Source organism: Rissa tridactyla, chromosome 4 (genome assembly GCF_028500815.1).
Source record: "Rissa tridactyla isolate bRisTri1 chromosome 4, bRisTri1.patW.cur.20221130, whole genome shotgun sequence".
In the NCBI taxonomy this organism is placed as follows: Eukaryota; Metazoa; Chordata; class Aves; order Charadriiformes; family Laridae; genus Rissa; species Rissa tridactyla.
Window position 1 is genome coordinate 19,557,348 of NC_071469.1, and position 20,177 is coordinate 19,577,524.

Genomic DNA, 20,177 nt, shown 5'->3' on the forward strand with positions numbered 1-20,177 from the left:
TCTCTGGAAGTATTTAAAAGATGTGTAGATGTGCTGAGGGATATAGGTTAGTGGTAACTTGGCAGTGTTAAGCTAATGGTTGGACTTGATGATCTTAAAGGTCTTTTCCAACCAAAATGATTCTATGATTCTATGACATATTCTGTGATTCTATAATTCATTACTTCAGTACAAACACCGTGTTGGATTGTGTTGTCACGTTTCCCAAAGATACCTGCAGTGCACTTATTCCCACGGTGATTGTTGGGTACACCCAGCATCTCTTTTATTTTTTATAAGGAAACAGAATTAAAAAAAAGGATGAAATTCAGCTGTCTAAGCCCTGCCTCTCAAAATACCCAGTGCTGAGAAACTGATAACTCAGGTTCTTGTACACCAGTTTTAGGCTGAAACAAATGATTCCAGAAAGGGGCTGAAGAACGGGTTAGTTAAAACAATCTGAGCTGAATCCTGCAGAGGCATAACACAGACTGCCGTGTTGTATCGCAGTGATGACCCAATAAGCATGGGACTTTCGGGTGAGAGCTGAGAAAAACACGTACCATTCAATTCCTATGCCTATTCAAAGTCAAGGATTCCCTCAATTTTAAGATCAGTAACGACATAATGAAACAGTACACATGAAAGTAACCTGACATCAGCTGAAATGATTTATTATGAAAAATAATTAAATTAAAGGTTACTTGGGGCTCAACAGCTGCAACATTTTGAAATGAAAAGCTAAAGGTTAGTGCACTTCATATCTACTTGGTCAGTTCAAAAGCATTCCCTTCAAAACACTTCCCAAAAGCCCCCACGTAACAGGCTGCAGCACACTGCAGTCTAAGTCCTCTCTCAGGTCACAAAAGACAAAATTGCTCAAGTACCAGAAGCATCTGCCTTTGTTGCATACTCTGAAGGTATTGTTGGACCATTTTCATCTCTGTCTGCATAAGATACTGTCACCAGTACCATTGGACATGCTAGCTGGGAGTCAATTGTTTATATCAAATCATAGTCATGTAGCCAGTAATGAGACTAAACATCAGTCTCCCACCTGACACACAGCTCAGTGTTTGATGATGGCAAACAATAAAATCCACCAGTGAGATAAGGACTCAAAATAACAGTGCAAATATAGTAATTTTGTAGTGTATATGTAAAACATGTTTTTACGCTCCTGATGCAGTGCTCACTGCACAGAAGGAAAAAAGCATCTTGCTTTTCTCCAGTGACCCAGAGTCTCAGCCAAAGTAGGTGCAGGACCACTGGAGAGAAGAACACAAATGTGCCGCTGAGCTGAGTCCTGCCTCTCTGAGTGAACTGCAGCTGTGGAAGTGATTGCCATTTCCCTTCTAAGGGAAATGAATTAGTGCATGTAGTTACAGATTTACAATGTACACTTTCTTCAGACAGGACTTTTGGAAGGCATCAGTTGTCTCTAGAGTGTCTGGTTTATAACCTTGGTATAACCTTGGTTTATACACCACTATGGGATTAAAGACATTAGCCACCTTGCCCCATTAGCAGCATCACTGAAACAGGAGAACAAGTCCTCTTTGAAATGCAGTTTATTCTACAAACATTTAGAGTAAAATCTTTAGCTAATTTCCATAACTGCGTATAATACCAGAAAGATAAAGCACAAGAGAGAAGTATGGCCATTTGAAGGTTACTCACAGATGTTTTCTAAACTACTCACTTGCTAAGGAAGCATTAAATGGGAGATGAAATATTTCCTTTAGTTTATGCTCATGTTCTCCTCTTTGGGCATTTTGTTTCCACACATCCACATTCATCTACATGCACATACGTGAATTGGACTGTCTTATGCTCAGAGCAAACCAGTTCCACCTTCACTTCGTGACTCCTTTTTTCATGGCAGCAAATGCATTTGTGTTCCATTTCACTTGCCTCAAAGGAATACCTACAGAAATGAGATTTGCATATCAGTCTGCTGCCTGTTGTCTTCACAAACTGATCCATATTTGCTGCTCCAAATGGAGGTACTTCTAAGGAGCAGAGAAGCAAAATTTCCTATCTGTTTTTCTGGTTATTCATAACAGTCTTTCCTCAGGATGTTACTAGCCATGCAGGGCCAGATCCTCTGATATCAATGGGGAAAATCCCAGTAACTTCAGTGGATTTTTGGATTAGGCCCATTGGATTGGCAAGACAGAAAATTCACGCAGAGACCAAAGGGAAAAACTCCACTAAACACCAGAGCTGTTCAAAAACCACATAAGGACATCTTTAAGAACAGGTAGTTAATAAATATAGCTGATGTCTTTTCAAAGGAACCTATTTTCCTAACTAAGATAAGGCACTCCTGTGACACCAAAGACATTTAGTCACACATTTAGTCATGTTGCTAATGACTGCTGTTCTGCACATCCAGTTTCCCAACCAGATCCTTTTAAACAGTGGGAAGGGGACAACAGCTGCAGACCGTTGGTGAAAAGAACCCAGGAATACCAGACGAAGGGCAGGACAGAGAAAGGTTTCCTACTTACACAGAATATGTACTGCAGGTCCCTTCACAAAAGGGCACTGGGACTGGAGCAGCTGACTTACAGTTGTTGTGAACGATATACTGCTCTTTCATACTGCGCTTGCATTTATGCGGCAGGTCAATACCTGAGTAGGAGAACACTTCTGTAAGACTTCTTCAGACTGGGGAGTAAAAGTTTTCAAAGGTATCTGCTAGGAAACCAAGGGCCAACTGTCCTACTAAAACTTTTTACAGTTCAAATGCATAACCAAAAAAACAAATGGGAGTGCAAAGAGGCACTAATTCAACAAAGTAACTTTCTGCTGGTCAAGGCACTTTTCTATTTGTGGACTAGCTTAAATGAAGAGTTATGTATAAGTGCATGTAAAGATACTGTTGAACAAAGACCTAAAGAAGACACGAAGAGTTTGTTTTTGTAAAAATTGCTGTAAATAATATTTGTTACTCTTTAACAACCTATGACTTCTGGGTAGATACTACAGAAAAAAGACCCTTTTTTCCATGCAACTTCCAGATGAAAGAATACAGAACATAGTTTCTACAAATTTTCTTATCAGGAGAATAGTCCAAACTAACAGTATATCAGTTATTTAAAAACACAGAAAAGGAGATCAAAGAATTTTAGTGTCCCCATTGGAAGAATGAAGCAGATTTTTAATCTCAGCTGCAAGTGGATTTTTAACCTCAGCTGTGAGGTACAAAACAGCTTTGCTGCTGTAAGAACAGTCTGTGGAAACTGCAGACTCTCAAGTGCATGCAGAAACAGAACTACAAGCAAGGGAGGACCTAACAGTATTGGAATAGAGAATTGGTGATTTAATGCACTCACATGTCTTACAACAGCCGTCTGAAGTCACATCAACTGTCCCCTGTATTGAAAGCAAACACAATCAGAACAGTTCCAATGCACATATTGTTAAGCAGCTAGTAGCAACAATGAGAGTTCAGGTATATTCCCTCATCTCTAACCAACATACATTCCTCATCAGACCTATTTGTGTACCAATTATATATAAAGGAAGGGAATGAATTTTCTTAAGATTATGTATCCTCTCAAGCCAATTAAAATGTTCTGTAACACACACCTGACCTTACTTAAGTCCTATTGAAGTCAGCACAAAAAACCCAGCCCCAGAGAGTGACAGCTGCTCCTGGAATTGAACAGCCTGGCCTGCAAAGAACCTACCCCAAGGGTAATTCAAGTCAATGGCTGTCTTCGCCCCTGCTTTGGTTTTCAAATCTGCTTCAAAGCCTCATCAGGCTTCTGAAAGTTACTGGAAACAACTAATTGCTGAAAGCCAGGGCATGAATGATAGCCTTTGCTCATCCACATACCACTTCTTTGCTTAGTGATGCACTACGTATCAGAAAACATTGTGTTCATTGGTTCCCCCAGGGATCCATGGTGAGTTACCACTTGCTCAATTGCACTTTGTAACACTGGTGTTTCTCAAGTGATGAAAAACCCCACCTTGCTATTGCCCCAATACTCTTTCAAGTTCTAGTGCTTATCACACAAGTAAAATGTGTGGGTTGTTTGCAAATAGTTTTGTTTTACTTCCATGGGACCCTCCATTCAGGGCTGAAAAGGCCCATTTCCTTCAAACAAGGATGATCAGTTCAGAAAGATCAAGAATTACTGAAGTGGCTCATTCAAAACAGTAAAGAAAACTCACAGACCAGCAGCAGGGCTCATTCCAGAAGGCTTTTTTTTCTGGCTATAAAATACTTACTGGGACACAGTTTGATTCTTCAAATGGTAGGCAGACCTTTACTGTACTAGTCAAGGAAAACCTGCCCGCTGATTCAGTGCACGTGTACTGAGTACAGTTATCATGTGGAGCTTTATAACTCTTTCCAACCTGAATAAAAACAGGAAAAAACCACCAACCCAATATAGTATAGCAATAAAAATAGCATAAAGCAACAATGATACAGTCAATGAACTAGCAGAGGTGCGGTGTTGTTCATATCACTCTGAAAGTGCTGAGATGTCTGGAATTCACATCTGCAAACTATGTACCAAGCTCACCCACTACCAGCCTTTGCAAAATGCCTTCTGTGTCCACCTAGGTGGAAAGAATCAAAAGCTGGTGGCAGAATGAGGATAGAGGTATGAACAGAAATACCAGAAGGTAGGTGTGTTAATGTATGGGGAATAAAATATACACAACAGAAAAATATTTCTTTTCAAGGATTTCAACACTTTTTTAATAGATGGAATTAAAACAAAAAGTGTGAAAGAAGAGAAAACTCTTCTTAATAGAAGTTAATGGATAAATGCAAAGCCTCCTCATGGAAACATAAAAATTATATATTAACACAGGAGAAGCTACCTTGCAAGATAAATTATCAAGGAATAAAAAGATGAAATAGAAAAGATGCAGAACACAAGAGCTACCAGAGAAGAAATAGCGTGTAAAACAATAGTCGCTGGTTGAGACGGCATCATTAACCGTTCACAGGAGGAGCAGGCTGTAATAAAAGCAAAGAGCTAGCCTGAGGCTCAGCCCATGTCTACACAAGCTCACAAGACATGATGTATTACCTGTGCGTGTTACCCAGTCACTCTACACTACAGCAGCTATGCCACTTCTGACTTCTGCCTCAGCAAATTCAGAACTAGTGGTAGTACAGCTATATCAGCTCACTCACGCTATTTAGCCCTGTATCTCCAGGGCAAGATAACAACACTGTTCCCAGATCAGAGCAGTATGATGTGAAGCCAGCTCACATATCTCACCATCCCCTCCAAATTCTTTCTCTCTGTTGCATGTCAGGAGGAGGGGTGGTAACACGATTTCCATTCCTGCCAGAGATGCATAATTTTCAACACAGTGGTGCCTGTGAGATGCACACAGCAGAGAGCAGCTGTATAAACATTTACATTTACTTGGAAATAGAGATATTTTTAAATCTCCTAGAGGTCTTCCCAGCCTCAAAATGTACAACACTGGTTCAAAAAAATGCTGAGGTCTGTTTGATAATGCAGCCTTGTGTGCAGAGCAAGGGAGTGCTTACCTCAATGGTCACATTGCCATATGGAAAATTTGCCACACATGCCACTTGCTGGCACTGGCTGCAGCACTGACCCTCCTCTTCCACATAGCGGAAACCCTGTGGGAATAAGGTTTCCATTTAGCCACATTACCTGATGTATGTGCTTGATCTGATATGATTATCCATAAAAATTGCTGCTGTCACATATAAGAAGATCATGCCTCAGTTATTTCCTCCCCTGTGTTTTAGGTATCCATTGGTCTCTTGGTGGGTGTGGGTATGGCCAGCTTCAGGAAACAGGATAATGGTTTTATCAATTTTTAGGATTGGTGGTGCATCTGGCCTTATCTGGGCAAGAATGGAAAAGAAACCACTCTTGGCTTATATTCAGTAATAGACTGAACAGTTTGTGTGCACATTCAGCTCGTGAGTACTGAGAAGTGTCTGGAAACATATAAAACACTGTGCAGTTTCTTTACAACCTTAATTTTTGAGCTGACAATGGGCAACACCCATAGAATGGCATAAACATTGTCTTTCAGCAGTCAGACTTCTCTTTAACAGGTTTGCAATTGTTCTCCCTCAGGGCATCTTTCCAAGGGTGACCTCTTAATTTTGCTAGAGCAAAAATAATCAGTACCCTAAAAAAGACTTTACAAAAAAATCTAATAAAAGATTATATCCTGCTGTCCTTCAGTGAGGAAGCAGCTATACTATCCTAGTTTTATAGTACATCCCCTCAACAGCCACTGTTCATGGTCGGGCAGGCTGAGCGTGCAGTGCTGACCTGCTGGCAGGTGGTTTGGCATTTCACTGGAACACACCGGATGCGGTTGGTCCGTGTCACAACGTCCTGCTCATCTGTACACACACAGTCCTCGCAAGAGCTTTTAGGGACCACTGCTCCAGGCTGGAAATATAGAGGAGAGTGAAGACAGGCCATGGCAAGAATTCAGTGGGTTCTAGAATAAACGTATATCCCCTGAACTATCAAAAATGAATGTTTATCCTTGGGATTGATTTTTGGAAGAACTTCCTGAAACAAATACCTCCAGATCTCTTAAACCTCATGCTGTCAGTATCACAAAATGAACACAAGGCTGACACTCTCCAGTCCATCAATTGCATTAAACGGGTTATTAAGTTATCTCATAAATTCCACGCATCAGTTTTCCCTCAGTTTGACCTAGTAATTAATTTTACAACATCTAATGAGAATTAGAATTTGTATTCAATCACAATTCTGACTTCTTGACTCTAAAACATAAGTAAGATCTCATTTAGTAATCAAGGTAGTGGTCTCTAGCATTACCTATTCAGGAACATTTCCAATAGTATGTAAGACTACTGGCACGGAAAAATTACAGACCATTCTAATCCTGCTTTTTGTGTGAGCGTTTACAATAACGGCTTCAGAAACCTCTGATTCAGGCGGCATTAACCTGTGGAAAGAAGTGTCTGGAAGAAGACCTACCTTAAATTCAACTCCTTCAGAAACGCATACACCTTTTGGTACTGTAAGCAAAAATAAAATGAAAAGGATATGCTAGGAATGATGTAAACAGTTACTATACTCATCTCTGAATTGTGAATGACTTAGAGGAGACAAAGAGTAGAACTGGGCTTGTTCACTAGCCTTAAGAGCTTGCACAAAACAGGGAATAAAGTAACTAGCATGTGGTGCTAATTTTTATTCAGAAGCCCACACGTAACATCTGTTCAGACACTATGCATGAAGTAGGGGGTAATTCTATATCCTGGTATTTTCGATATAGAAAAGTCTATTTACCTTATGGGTTTTTACCCATACTTGAACTTAGTTGAGCTTTTCTTTATTGTTAACCACCTTGCTGGTAACAGAGCCAATAGGAAGCTGGGTCAGGTATGGGAATCTGGAAACATGACTTTGCAGCAGCACTTTGGGATGGGTTCAATGTAACCAACATTCAGTATCCGATCAATAAATTAACTCATTGAATACTACCTACAGAGAACCTGCACCTCCAAAAACAATAATGCATCAATTGTAAAGGCAGAGAGGGAAGGGGAAAGGCTACTGCTTATGATTTTGACTCATTTAGAAAAAAAGAAACAGTTCAAGGAATAAATAAAAAACCTTAAGGAAACATGGTACTTACTACAGGAGAAGACAGGACAACAACCATCCTCAGATATAGCAACCACTGGTTGGAAGCCTAAGTCACATGCTGTTTTGTTGATAATGCAGGTTTTTATATCACATTCTGCAATAGACAACAGAGATAAAGTAAGCCAAAGCATCCTGTCCAGCAGTGTTAATTGCAGACCAAAGCTTGAATATCCAAGAAATTGGGTAGAAATAGATTATTCTTCACCCACACATTTTTGCAGTCTGGGACATGTTCAGTGAAATATTTCTAAGATTGCTCTACTGTAAAGCTCTTCCTTGGATATATACTTCCAGCTCTTGTTCCTGCTTCTTTTTCCCCACTGGATGTCATCTCTAAAAAAACTAAACACCCTCATCTCAGAGAATTGACAGAGAAACAAGTTGGGGTAAGAGTAAATGAGTCGGAGGGTGAAAAAACCCAAAGGGGCAGTGGATAGAGCCAAAGATGTAAAGGCTGGGACATGCAGGACAAAGCAACCTGACAGTGCCCACTGCTCCCTCAAGACATCCAAGGACCCTATTGGTCTGCTGGCTGGCAGCATGAAGGGATGAGAAACAGAAAATCATCCCACCACCATTGCCAGGATCCCCTGTCCTGCATCTTCCTTTAAGTGCTGGGAATGGCCAGGTTTAGGAGCGGGATGACAAGGAGATCCTGTGCTGTGGTGGGTGTTTGGGTCTGGGAGGATGCAAATGGAAAGATGAGGCCGAACCATATATCAGGAATCTCCACAGGAGGCCTTATGGAAGCCTAAAAGATGAGGACATCCTCCATTACTGGATGGATCTCTGTGCAAGGATCACCCTCTCATCTCAGAGGGGACAAGAGCTAGAGGATCCTGTGAAGCACCTGGTGGTCCCAATGGTCCATGGGGGATTTTCCAATGTAAGTATCTTGCAGGTCATGACACTAGTTTAGAACACAAACTGGACCAGAGGAGGTCTCTTCTGATAGCAAGAGCTCCTGGCATGTAGATGGAAGAAATGACCACTCCAGTGTGTTTATATGAATCTGGTACCTGTGAGGTGCTAGATCTCACTTGCTAAAGGCAAATGATGCTGCATTATGACATCTGAATCATCTACTCACCACAGACTGTCTCTGTGCAGCATGGGTCATCCAGACGTGTTTTTATTTTGCGTACAAAGCCCTCTTTAGTGCAGTTGATAGGTGGAGATTTAGCACAAGGGCGGGGGAAGCAAGAGATATTCAAGGTGGCTTCATCGCAAGCACAGTGTTGACAGTCATGTTCCCAAGTCTCTCTAGGCTGTGAAAACAATAGGGATAGTAGTTCAGAGAGCAAAGCTAGAAGCATTATGTTAATGAATGCCTGCTGCAAGACAGCATTGGTCTCGGTTGCCCTAATTTATTATGTAGGGAAATCAGAGTTCAAATCCCAGAGGGAAGACAAGGGAACAGTAGGAAAAAATGCTATTATCTGCCACCTTCCTTGGCAGGCTTATGTGTTTTCAGAAGGGAAGCCTGGTAGTTGTACCAGGAAACAATGATTTCCACAAACTGCTATTTCTGCTTGTGTACCTCAAGTGATTAATAAAGCTCTGAAGTTTAAAATCTGCTGTTTTCTTTCCCACTGTCTTTGCAATTCACTGGTATTTAAGCTTAGAATTAAAAGAAGAAATGCGTGCAGTCATTTTTACAGGAGGTTACAGCACCCAGCTATAGCATAAAGACAGTATTTTCCTTTTTCTTACCTGTTTTACTGACCCATCTTTTGCAGTGCAACCTATAAAATGAATTACAGAATCCTTTAATGATAACTGAACTGGGGAAAACAACAGAAGCAGAAGGACAGGACAGAAGGTAGGTCTTGAAATCTGAGAAACAGCCACAAAGACAGTTACAGAGTGCAAAGTTATAGGTTGTGTACCCAAAACATCTTAAAGATCCTCCTCTTTGTTCTTTTGAAAGTTGCACTTTCTGTATAAGAGCAGTCAGAAACTGCCCATCTAAAACATTTCCAGCCTAATTAGAAAGGGTCAGTATCAAGGTCTCCCCCATTTCCTCTGTACCCAGAACATCCCCCTTAATGTGCACTTTCAGTCAGGGTCTTCTCCCCGCTTTCCATCCCACCATTTACATTATTTCTTACCACAGACAGAAACACAAATGCCATCATGATCATTCAGCAGGATTTTTCCATCAGGACAGTAGCATCCCTCAACAAGTGCTGCTGTGTTATTTTGGGAGGGGAGCGTGTCCATAACGACCTCTCTGCACAATTAGAATATAAACAGGAACAAATGAGAGGCCTAAACGTGCCCCAGGGCAATCAGACACCCAAATCCCAGGGGAATCTGAACTTCCAGCCTTCCCCAGCAATTTTCAAATTATAGACTTGAAAAGTGCCTTAAAAAAATGACCCACCTGCTGGAGCAAGTGTTTCTTTTTGCTTCCCCGCATGGCTTGTATACCTGATCCTGAGCACAGCTGGCCTCTGTGGAACATTAGAACACACAGGTTAGAAAGCCCAGACTCACGTGTACCCTTCAAGGCACAACGTTAAGAACTACACACGCTAACGCAGCCCACCCCACGGGTCCGCACAGCCCAGGCTCCTGACCAGCGAGGGGGTCCCTGCAGCTTCAGCAAGAGGGGATCCATGGATTCAGCAAGGTGCTTGCGACAGTACTAGTAGTGCTTACCCCTGAATCACTGGGTCCCCCTGAGCAGGGCAAAGCATGCAGAGAGAAGCTGTGTGTTGCCATCTAGTGATGAAGCTCTAGGTAACACACAGAGCCCCACAGCTGAGCTGCTCATGAGAGACTATGGGCCTGTTTTGCACCAGTTCTGGGCTGGGACAACCTTCTTGATTTGTTCCCGCTTTTTCTCAGGTCCAGCGCAGCTCAGGAAAGCCTGAAGCCTTCAACAGGCATGTAGGTGAGGAAAGAACAGACTGGAGTAAATTCACCACCAGCAGGTCTTTCCCAGGCTTACCACACTGCCCATTCGCCTGCTTCCTCCAGTCCACGCAGACCCCATGGAGTCCACACAAGGCTGCGTACGTCTGCATGCTCTGACACTCGGTGCTTGGGTGCTGTTCTGAGCACCCACTGGCCACACACGCCTCATAGTAGGGCTGTGGGGCGACCACGCTGTGGCACTCGGTCAGGTTCCTTTGCAAAGCAAGAAGACAGACACAGCATTTCACTTCCTCGGGCTGCTTCCAAGGAAGAATTCGACTCAGAACCAAACCCATCTCCACTCAGGGAAGCCTCAAGGTAAAGATACAACCACAAATTGCTCTGATAGGCAATACGCTCACACAGCTTAATTAAGAATCAACTTTACCTCCCATTCTTTACAATGCTTTGAAAGGAAGAAATTTTATGTTTGACTGATACCTACAAAGAAGAGTCTCCTGCACCGCTCACAGCTATAATTCTGTATGCTGACATTTTTACGTCAGCATGTTTGACAATCCTGTTTTAAACCACAAAATTAGTTTTAAAACAGACACACACATTGGCTTACTATAGTCTGACTCTGTTCCTTTTCATTCAGAGCTTTCAGATACTGAATTATAGCTAGTTCCTTGTTGGCTTCTCCAGAACTGACAGGCAGAGAGTGTGCCAAGCAGCAGACACTATTAAGGGAGTTTGATGATGCAGCTGAAAAATATCTGCCAAACTCAGCAACATTCACACATCAGTTCCCTGCTTAGTTTTTCAAGGTATGCTAGACTTCATATGTTCATCATGTCCTGTAAGCAGTTTACCCAAGGCACGTAGCGAAGCATAAAGTTGTCTTGTGGACTTATTTTTCTGGTACTTTTGGGAGTTGCCTTACCAGATGATTTTACACAGATTGGAAGGCTCACAATGCTGATGATATTCAGTCTCAGGTGGTTCTGAGACACCTGGATTACAGTATCTGTTGGCAGGATCTGGCACTTTCCAATCTAATGCCATCTCTTTGAAGGACTCGGTAACCTCACCATTCCTCTTCATAGCATCATCAGACTTCTGGTTGGTGCAGGTACCTGGTAGCAATATAAAAGCAAAGTGACAGTTCAAGGACAGTTGATGCTGATGAAGCTATTAGAGAAATCTGGAGGGAAGTTCTCCTCCTTATGGGAATGTAACAACATGTGGGGTCCTGGATAAGTTCACAAGAACTGTTTGTAGGAAGAGAAAGCTAGAAGAAATAGTTTGGCAGTTACTCATGAAAACCAGAGTTGACGTGTTGTGGTTGATGTATTTCTCTGGGAGGCTAAAGCAATTGAGATGGCTCTGTCTAGCACAGGACTCCAGTTTTCGTAGACTCCCATATTGAGTAGATATGATCAAGAAGAAGGGCTTAGGATTAAAGGAACTGACTTAAAACGCTGTCTCCTGACAGTGTCTTTCCACCAAATAGACATAAATTTGTTAAAATATGTGAGAAATAGAAATCATTGGAGTTGCAAGCATTTAGAGATGTTTACAGGGATGAGAGAAAGGAGGAGGAAATTTTATTACTGTCATTGAAAATTCATTACAGCATTCATTACTGTCAGCTGATGACACTCACCACACAGTCCCATGGTATTGTTATAAAACTTTCTGAAAGGGAGTTTTATGTAAAATGCAAGTCGACTGTAGGAGACGTAAACTTCTAATTCAGGTATTTCAACTATGACATAAAGGCCAGAACTGGTTATCCTGATACCATTCTTGGAAATGTCTGGAACAACTTTCTTATCATTAAACAAAATCTAAAAAGAAGAGAAACAAAATGTCTCTATGGAAATCCTTCTGTTTAGTAATGTATACGGTTTGTGCAACTGGAAAAAAGAGCAGCACAAATTCAGACCTCAGATGCACCAAATGAAGTCTATCAAGGGCAGGTATTTAAGCAGTTCTCTATGATTCTTTTTTAATATGTTGTAATTTATATTTGAATACTCACGTCAGGAAGAAAAAAAACCAACTTTCAATCATGTGATCATTTCCCAAGTTTTTAGAATATACAAATTTTTGTTGACACAAAGGAAAAAGAGAGAGAGAGAGAAAGCAATGTAATTGCATTTCCTACCCATTCCACTTTTTACAAGCTTCATCCTTTGCCGTCACAGGATATTTGTCAGTACAGTAATATAACTACAGCAAAATAATATTGAGACTTCATTTTAACACAATACTTTACCAAGTTTGTTTCTTTTCCGTGTTTCATTGCTTGTGTCAGAATAACGACAGAGCTGGAGTGAAAAATGAGAAGGGACATTGAACAAATTGCTCCATCAGTGGCACCGCAGTAGTTGCCTATGTGAATCCAGAAGTTGTGAGAGTCAGGATGGATTGACTTTACAAGGACATAGGTGCAGTTTTCTTTAAAATGGTAATATGTTCCATCAAAAGTCACATAATGCTCATTTCCCCATCCACTGCAAATACCTGGAAGACAGAGTGACAGACTTCAAGTTTGGCTTCTGAGCTTCCCATAAGTACAAACTGGTTTTAACTCTTTTACTCATTTTCAGTGAGAGCTGAAATAACCAGTTTGATAAAGAAAAATTAGCCTAGCAAGGACACTCTTAGCTGCACTTAACAGCCAGTGTTTTAGATGGGACTTCTGCTCTATTACATCCTACTGAATTAGTATGAATGTAATATAGATGTTGACCACATAAACTTATCTTTCTTGAGGCCCAGCTGAACATAACATAAATTTCAGGAATTCTCCTGCCGTAGTACTTACACTGACACTGAGAGACTTCACAGCAACCAGTTTCATCATAGTGTTTCATGAATGGGAAACCATTGACACAGAGGTTCAGCTGCTGAGGTGGGCAAGTCATGCTGGAGAGTTTAATATTGTTTCCTTCTCCCAGGCAAGTAGCAATCTGGCAGTTTCCGAAGTTCCATGTTTCATTAAACTATTGACGGATTGAAAAAGAAGAAGAGAGGCACATCACAAAGTAATGTAACAAAATCTTTAAAATCACACTCAGCAACTACGCTCCATGAAGTTAATTGTCTAGCATGGCATTATTTGCTATCTATTCTTTCTCTGGAAACCAGGCAATGTGAAACATATCAGCAGAGCCTCAATATCTACTTCTGTCCTACAACATTTTGTATAGGACTCAATATTAAGGTCCTGACCAATTATGATGACGGGACACCGCCAGATGTGGTCTCCTAGCCTTTCTTCAGCTTAGGTAGCTCTGCCTACAAATAATCATTTAGATGCTTCAGGTGAACAGAATAATCTTCAACTTATTCCCTCATTTATTTGGGGGCTTCTGGTATACTTCTAAATCATCTAATTCTGACATGCCTACAGTCCAGCTGTAGTGGTTGTTACCAGCTTCAGAAGAGAACACCAAATCTTGGCTGCAGGCAATGCTGTTGCTGAAGAAACACATCATCTTTCAAGTCTCTCACCTTTCTGGGAGGAATGAGCCCAAGACAATCTCTCACAGGAGTCCTCGTGGAAGCAGGAATTTGGCTTGTTACCCTGGGAGCAGATGTTGGTGGACAGGCTTCGGAGCCTGGATCACAGGTCTTGAGGGCCTCAGTATGACCAATTTTACACTCTGCCCAAATTAATTCAATCTGACACGATGCATTGCAAACGGAGTAAGCACAGTGACCTGATATATTCACTGGCAGAGAAACATTTTCTCCTGCAAGGCCAAAACCCAACTGTTAGTGCTGGACTATGCACAAAACTGGTAACTCTCAAGGCCTATACATCACAGATTGGCCACATACTCAGCCCTGCATTTAACTAGCTGGGTCTGCCTGTACCAGGTGGCCATGTTCAGGTGTGACTGTTCATCTGCAACTTCTTGAATTCAATGACTGAATTGCAGCTCAATTCACCTAAATGGCAAAGGCTGAGGGAGGGCCACAGGTGGCTAATCTGAAATTCTGCTCTTAAGTACCTTACTAGGAGTTGAAATGAGTACAAGAGGAGAGAATACTGAATATGTCACTGAGTGCATCTGGGCTTCATAAAGACTAGGAGATAGGTGGTTCAGGAGCTACTAAGATCAAGAGTCTTCCCTCCTCTGCTTTTAGAACATGATTGTGGATTACAAGCCCATGTTCAGCAGTTTGGGATTCAGGGTTTGTGCCGGAGTCCACTGAAGTTAGCATCTGGTATAAACTTCCTTACGCCAGAGATATCCATACCAGGACAAAGTTATAGGATATGGGAGAGTTGTAGTTTCTAAGGTGTAAGTTACAGTTCAAAGATGTAACAACTTGTGGTAATGTGTAACTGCAGTAGGCTCAATGAGAACTTGCTGAAGCACCTTTATTTAACAGTATGTCTGTCTTCCCACATCAGTGGTGCAGAACATAAAATATGCTTGTTTTCTCACCCATTTGTATCATTTGTCCATTGTCTTCACAGAAGCAGGGAGTGGCTACCATTGATGATGGAGGTGCAGATGTTACAGGTTGCATTTGTGGTTCTGCATGAAATGAAATCAATTAATACTCAAATCCTCTGCTACTCTACTTTCAAGCCCTATGGCATTTATTACATTCCATACAATCACAAAAGGAGAAAAAAATAATCATTTTTATACCCCCACCACATTCAGTACATATACACACTAAATCATCTTCTCTGTATTTATATACACTCTCTCTATTACAGTGTACGCTACTAGAAAAATATACACACAATCCCCCTTGTAGTTAGTTTTTTTCTATATAGACTACAATAAACCACCCTTAAGTGTTGCTTATTCATTCCAATTTAAGGTTTCTTTGAACTTTCTAATCCTGCAGGACTTCACCTGACTTTGGAGAGGTGATTTCCAGTGGCACTCCATTTTTGATTTTAATGCCTTGTTCTGAAGAAACTGTTGGTTTAAATACAGATAGATCATTTAGACATTTTACTACGGCACCTATGGTTTGCTTTCAATAGTCCTTCCTTTCCTAGCTATTACTCCATTATACTTCTTATTCCACTTGTTAACACATTTAGTAAATACCAAACACACGGGCTCACCATCAAGCCTTTAGCTCTTCCACTCCCTTGAGTAGAGAAGCTATCTTTTAATTTTTCTTGTCCACTTTGTATAATTTGCTACCAGGATAATACACACTTTTTTAGCCATTTATTTTTCTTTGCTATAATCAGGTGGCAAAAATCCACCTTTTCTTTATTTCTTTTTATTTCCTATTTTCTGTTCATTTGCATCCCCTTCACCCTGCAACTTCTTTTTTGGGAAAGGACTAAACTGCCAGGGAACTTTATTTTCTTGCTGCAGTGACCCATTTGAGACTGACTTATTCCAATGCAGAAAAAAGTACAATAAGAACCATAGTGTGATACAGGTGATGAGAAGGAGAAAAACAAGGTTTAGAAGTATGAAATATTGAGACTAACAACACCAGAGTGTCAGCTGTGGTATGCCCAAGGTTATCGTAAAAGCTGTAGTGAAAAATGCCCATATCTCTCTATTCTCTCTTTACCCTATTGACAGTAAGAATCTATACAAACTACACTTTTGGTCCCCACCATGAGACCCACAAGCTCTGACCCCTCATTCCTGAACCTTCTTCAACTGCCTTAAATTCTGTGCTTATCTGAGGCATGCAGTAGGATTCTTTTTCAAGACAGGGGATTCTTATTACCATTAGAGACTTTCATAAAATCACCACCAAAACTCTTATAAACCCAATACCTTGTGCTGGTGTGGATGGTGTTCTGCAAGGAATGAATGTCTTAATGATCTCTCCATTAGGGCCACAGACAGCATCACCACACTCAGTCCCATATACTTGGCTGTATACAGTTTCATTTAAGGTGTAGGTCTTTCCATTGTAGCAGCAAAGGCAATCTGAGGCACCGAAAGAGCAAACGCCATGGTAACAGGGGACACTTGTAATATAAATACAAATGAAAAGAAAACCAAACTCTGGATTTACCCTTCTGTAGCTCATATCATTAAACATGAATTACCTGGCTGAAAAACTTTCTCAGTTTCTACTTGAGAAGTTGCACTGGGAGTCTACCTCATTTATTTAAAGTGTGTTGGATTTTTGTTGTTGCTGGTGCTTCTTGGAGTTAGCTTGCATAGAGGAATTACTGGCTGGTGAAAGCATCAGAACTGGCACTGTCCTCACCCAGCATGGAGCACAGGTGCATTCCCTCTGGGCAGGGAACATGACTGGGATTACTGCCTTGCTGAGTGGTAAAACACTGGCTCAGAAGGTGTTGCACAGCCATTTCCATCCACTAATGAGGAACATTCAGTCATAAATAATTTCATTTAAATATATGAGAAGCTCTCCAGGTTTTGGAGAATTTACATTCAGGAACCCAAGGGAATATATCTATTACTGTAACAAAATCAGCAAAACCGAAGATGTGATTTCTACTGGGTCACCCTGCACTTTGGAATGTGGTTTCTCCCAGATATGGGAATGAACTGATTATCATACCTTAAGCAAGTGTGTCCTTTAGGAACACAAACATGTCTCATAAACTAGCTGTCTGGGCTTATTATGAAATTAGTGGACAGGAAATAGACCCTCTACAAGATTTGCCCTGTTCTAAAAGTGCTGTTTAAAACAGGTACCATGAATGGCCTGCTTCAGACTACTTTCTGTCTGTCTTCACTGACTATCAAAGAAGTGTAAACGTGGACAAGTGGTATTTACCTGCATGAGATGAACCCCGCATTTCATGTCTCTCTCCTCCCTCCCTCCCTCCCTATGATTATCCTTTAGACAGTTCTTCAGGTCAAAGGCTGCGTTTTGCTTATCAAACTATATCTGTACTGCTGTGCATCCACCTATTGAACTAGCTACCTGGAGTTCTATTACCAATACACCAGCAGTAACGTGTGATGCTGGGTTGCTTCAGTCCTATCATCATCACTCAATGAATGGTGAGGGTGCTGAAAAGTTACCTTTGGAGTCTTCAGTACATAGTTTCTCTTCAGGATCACTGAAGATAAAGAGAAAAGGAGAAAACTTGTTTTATTGACTTAAATCAGTATGTGGAATAACAATGTCTGCAACGGTATCTACTTTTACATAAAAGCCTACTCCCGGAGGATTTAATGATAATTGCCACTGCCTACGAATGTAAGCCAAACATTGCCTAGCTTGTCCTTTCCAGTCCTATCAACTGACCTACCATGAAGTGCAGTTGAGGAGGGAGACGCACTCTCTTCTCTCCTCATCAAAATATGGCTTGTCAGGACTGCACTCCGGGTAACAGCCTGGAAAGTTAAAGTAAACAAAGTATTCTTAGTCTGCTTTACATAGATCCAGGGAAAACACATGAATACCTCTATCAGATGCAGATTTGATCCCAAAATGAATGTAATCCCAGTATAAATGTGCTTTATAGTACCAATTATTTTTACACATCTTTTTCCCTCTTTCCTAAAAGTTTCAATTAACTGTTTGTCAACAGATAATTACTCTTTGCAAATTTATACTGAATGACCTTTTATCTCTCCCCACATTTAAAGGCAACAGGCAAATTATGCTATGAATGGCACCATCACACAGGGAATTAGCCCAGGCGAGGCATGGCCAATGAGTTTCTGGGGCAAATGGGATATCCTTTCAGCAACCTTGATGCTTAAGACATTTAAAACCAGACTAATAGCTTCAACTCCCACAAACTGCATCAAAGTCAAGTAAGAATTACCTTCTAAACTGTACAGCAAGTTCCCACATTTCCCTTGTGGATTCCTGCAGGTCTTTAGACAAGGGGCTCCACAGGGTTTATAGAACCACTCATGTTTGTCGGGTGGATTGTAATAATCACAGAACACAGCTGGAACAGAAGAATAAAAAACCTCCAAGTCTCAGGCACCAGGCAGGGTTATTTTCTAAATCTTGCAAACAAGACCTTGCTAAGTCATGCATGCACAGTGATGTCAGAATTCTGCTCTTCTTTATCTCCCATGTGCCTGAGCGCATGGAGCACTGCTTTTCTGCGTGCACGTTCAGTGCAATACTTACGGCAAATGGCAGGCGTTCTCCAGTCGACGCAGACACCAGCTCTGCTACAGCTTCTTGAATAGGCAGCAACTGAGGTACAAAAGCACTCACAGTCTCCCACACTGTCACAGCCACAGAAGTCAGAAATACAAGATTCATAATACGGTATTGGGTTCACCTATCAAAACACCAACAGATCTGTTACCACGGACGTACCTGCTGTACTGTATTTTAATGAGAGAAAGGGCTCTGAACTTCTGCCATCCACTGGCAGTTTCTTTAGCAGAACCAGGCTGAGTCTGTGACAGACTGGGGCTGCCATGAAGGACCTATGATATTTTACAACAGGAAATTTTCTATTTTAACCTGCCTGGTAGAACTGGACTCTAAAATCTTCTCATTCTCATGTGTGTAATACTGGCATTTATGCTCAAAATTTCTTTCCATTGTAATTTCTGCAGGACTGAACTACCTTGCTTTGCGTTAGCACAACTATATAGTGTGTGCACTCTCTATTGAGAGATAGTGATTAAGTGAGTATAAAAGGAAACCCTATTTCCACTGAACTTCATGGCTCTTTTCTTTTAACCTGTCTCAACATGAACTAACAAATTAAGCCAAACTGGCTTTTAAAATGGCTTCTTAAACTGCACTGAAGCTTTGTATAGATATTCTCATTAAGAATTAGTAGCCTTGTTTCTGTTTAGATTAATTTGTGTCTAAAACAAACCAAATAATTAATCTCTTGAGGTAATTTGAATAAACTTTCACAAGAATCCCCATACAAACAGTCCTACACTAACTTATCTCTAGATTTTACAAACTGGTACCTAACTTTTTACTTCTGGTGGCCAACTATTATCCTCTTTGTCTTCAGTTGCTCAAAACAGACACTGCTGTTTCCTCAATACTGTGCAACAGGATTCAACTGGCATAGCTGTAAATTGAGGTTTTAAGAGAGGTAGCCTTTGTACTCAAGGATGCTTTGTAATAGTGTTTAATTGTAAAAATTTGTGTGCAAATGTGCTGCACAATGGCAACAAACACCTAGTGTGAAACTACTGAGGATGAGAGAACAGGATTACCTTACTGTGACAGGCTTCAAAGATGTTACTCTTAATGATGCTGCAGTGCTTCTGTCCCAAGACAGACTTAAAAGGCTGATCAGCACACAGGTCCGTCATGTTTATATTTGAGCAAGTGCTTGTTATTTTCCAGCTGTTTCCAAACTCCTGGATGCTCATCTCTACGGACTGCCCTCTGGTTGTGAAGTCATTTCTTGAGCGGCCATCAAAGTCCCCACAAAGGCCACAGACTTTTCCCTGGGTAATTTGCATAGGCACAGTAAATGGTCTGGTTACTTTGAGTGCAGCCCACTGTTTGACAGAAATAAACTATAGAACAGGCCAAGGTAAAATAGCTGCAAATTTCTAAACAGCCATCAAAATGCATCTTAGAAAAAGCTGGACTTCAAGTGACAAGATCACTCTTTGTCTTTCAATACTGCAGAGTGCCTGGCTTTACTTTTAGCTCCAAATATTCTGGTGAGTTTCAAACTGACTGAACAATGGAATAAAACACAAGACATAGCCTGCTTGCTTCTTCTTG

The 20,177-nt window shown here is 41.1% G+C and overlaps 1 protein-coding gene across 3 annotated transcripts in view; it reads right to left on the minus strand.

Moving 5' to 3' along the window:
• Positions 1-1,325: 1,325 nt before the first annotated feature.
• The window catches only part of LOC128909593 (mucin-5B), a 52,314-nt gene continuing 33,462 nt past the window's right edge, over positions 1,326-20,177 (minus strand). For 2 of the 3 annotated variants that reach the window (XM_054201490.1, XM_054201489.1), the window contains exons 24-49: positions 19,655-19,891; positions 18,591-18,747; positions 18,274-18,402; positions 17,752-17,836; positions 17,522-17,559; positions 16,292-16,447; positions 15,395-15,460; positions 14,972-15,064; positions 14,028-14,269; positions 13,339-13,516; positions 12,787-13,034; positions 12,172-12,355; positions 11,449-11,641; positions 10,597-10,775; positions 10,027-10,096; positions 9,752-9,873; positions 9,354-9,385; positions 8,731-8,908; positions 7,630-7,734; positions 6,966-7,006; positions 6,279-6,401; positions 5,513-5,608; positions 4,225-4,353; positions 3,321-3,360; positions 2,493-2,616; positions 1,326-1,906 (exon numbers count right to left, since the gene is read on the minus strand). In XM_054201490.1, coding sequence (XP_054057465.1) covers positions 1,732-1,906; positions 2,493-2,616; positions 3,321-3,360; positions 4,225-4,353; positions 5,513-5,608; positions 6,279-6,401; positions 6,966-7,006; positions 7,630-7,734; positions 8,731-8,908; positions 9,354-9,385; positions 9,752-9,873; positions 10,027-10,096; positions 10,597-10,775; positions 11,449-11,641; positions 12,172-12,355; positions 12,787-13,034; positions 13,339-13,516; positions 14,028-14,269; positions 14,972-15,064; positions 15,395-15,460; positions 16,292-16,447; positions 17,522-17,559; positions 17,752-17,836; positions 18,274-18,402; positions 18,591-18,747; positions 19,655-19,891 — 3,420 coding nt within the window. In that variant the 3' untranslated portion in view covers positions 1,326-1,731. The remainder of the gene's footprint in view (positions 1,907-2,492; positions 2,617-3,320; positions 3,361-4,224; positions 4,354-5,512; positions 5,609-6,278; positions 6,402-6,965; positions 7,007-7,629; positions 7,735-8,730; positions 8,909-9,353; positions 9,386-9,751; positions 9,874-10,026; positions 10,097-10,596; positions 10,776-11,448; positions 11,642-12,171; positions 12,356-12,786; positions 13,035-13,338; positions 13,517-14,027; positions 14,270-14,971; positions 15,065-15,394; positions 15,461-16,291; positions 16,448-17,521; positions 17,560-17,751; positions 17,837-18,273; positions 18,403-18,590; positions 18,748-19,654; positions 19,892-20,177) is intronic. The other variant, XM_054201491.1, reaches the window with a different exon arrangement.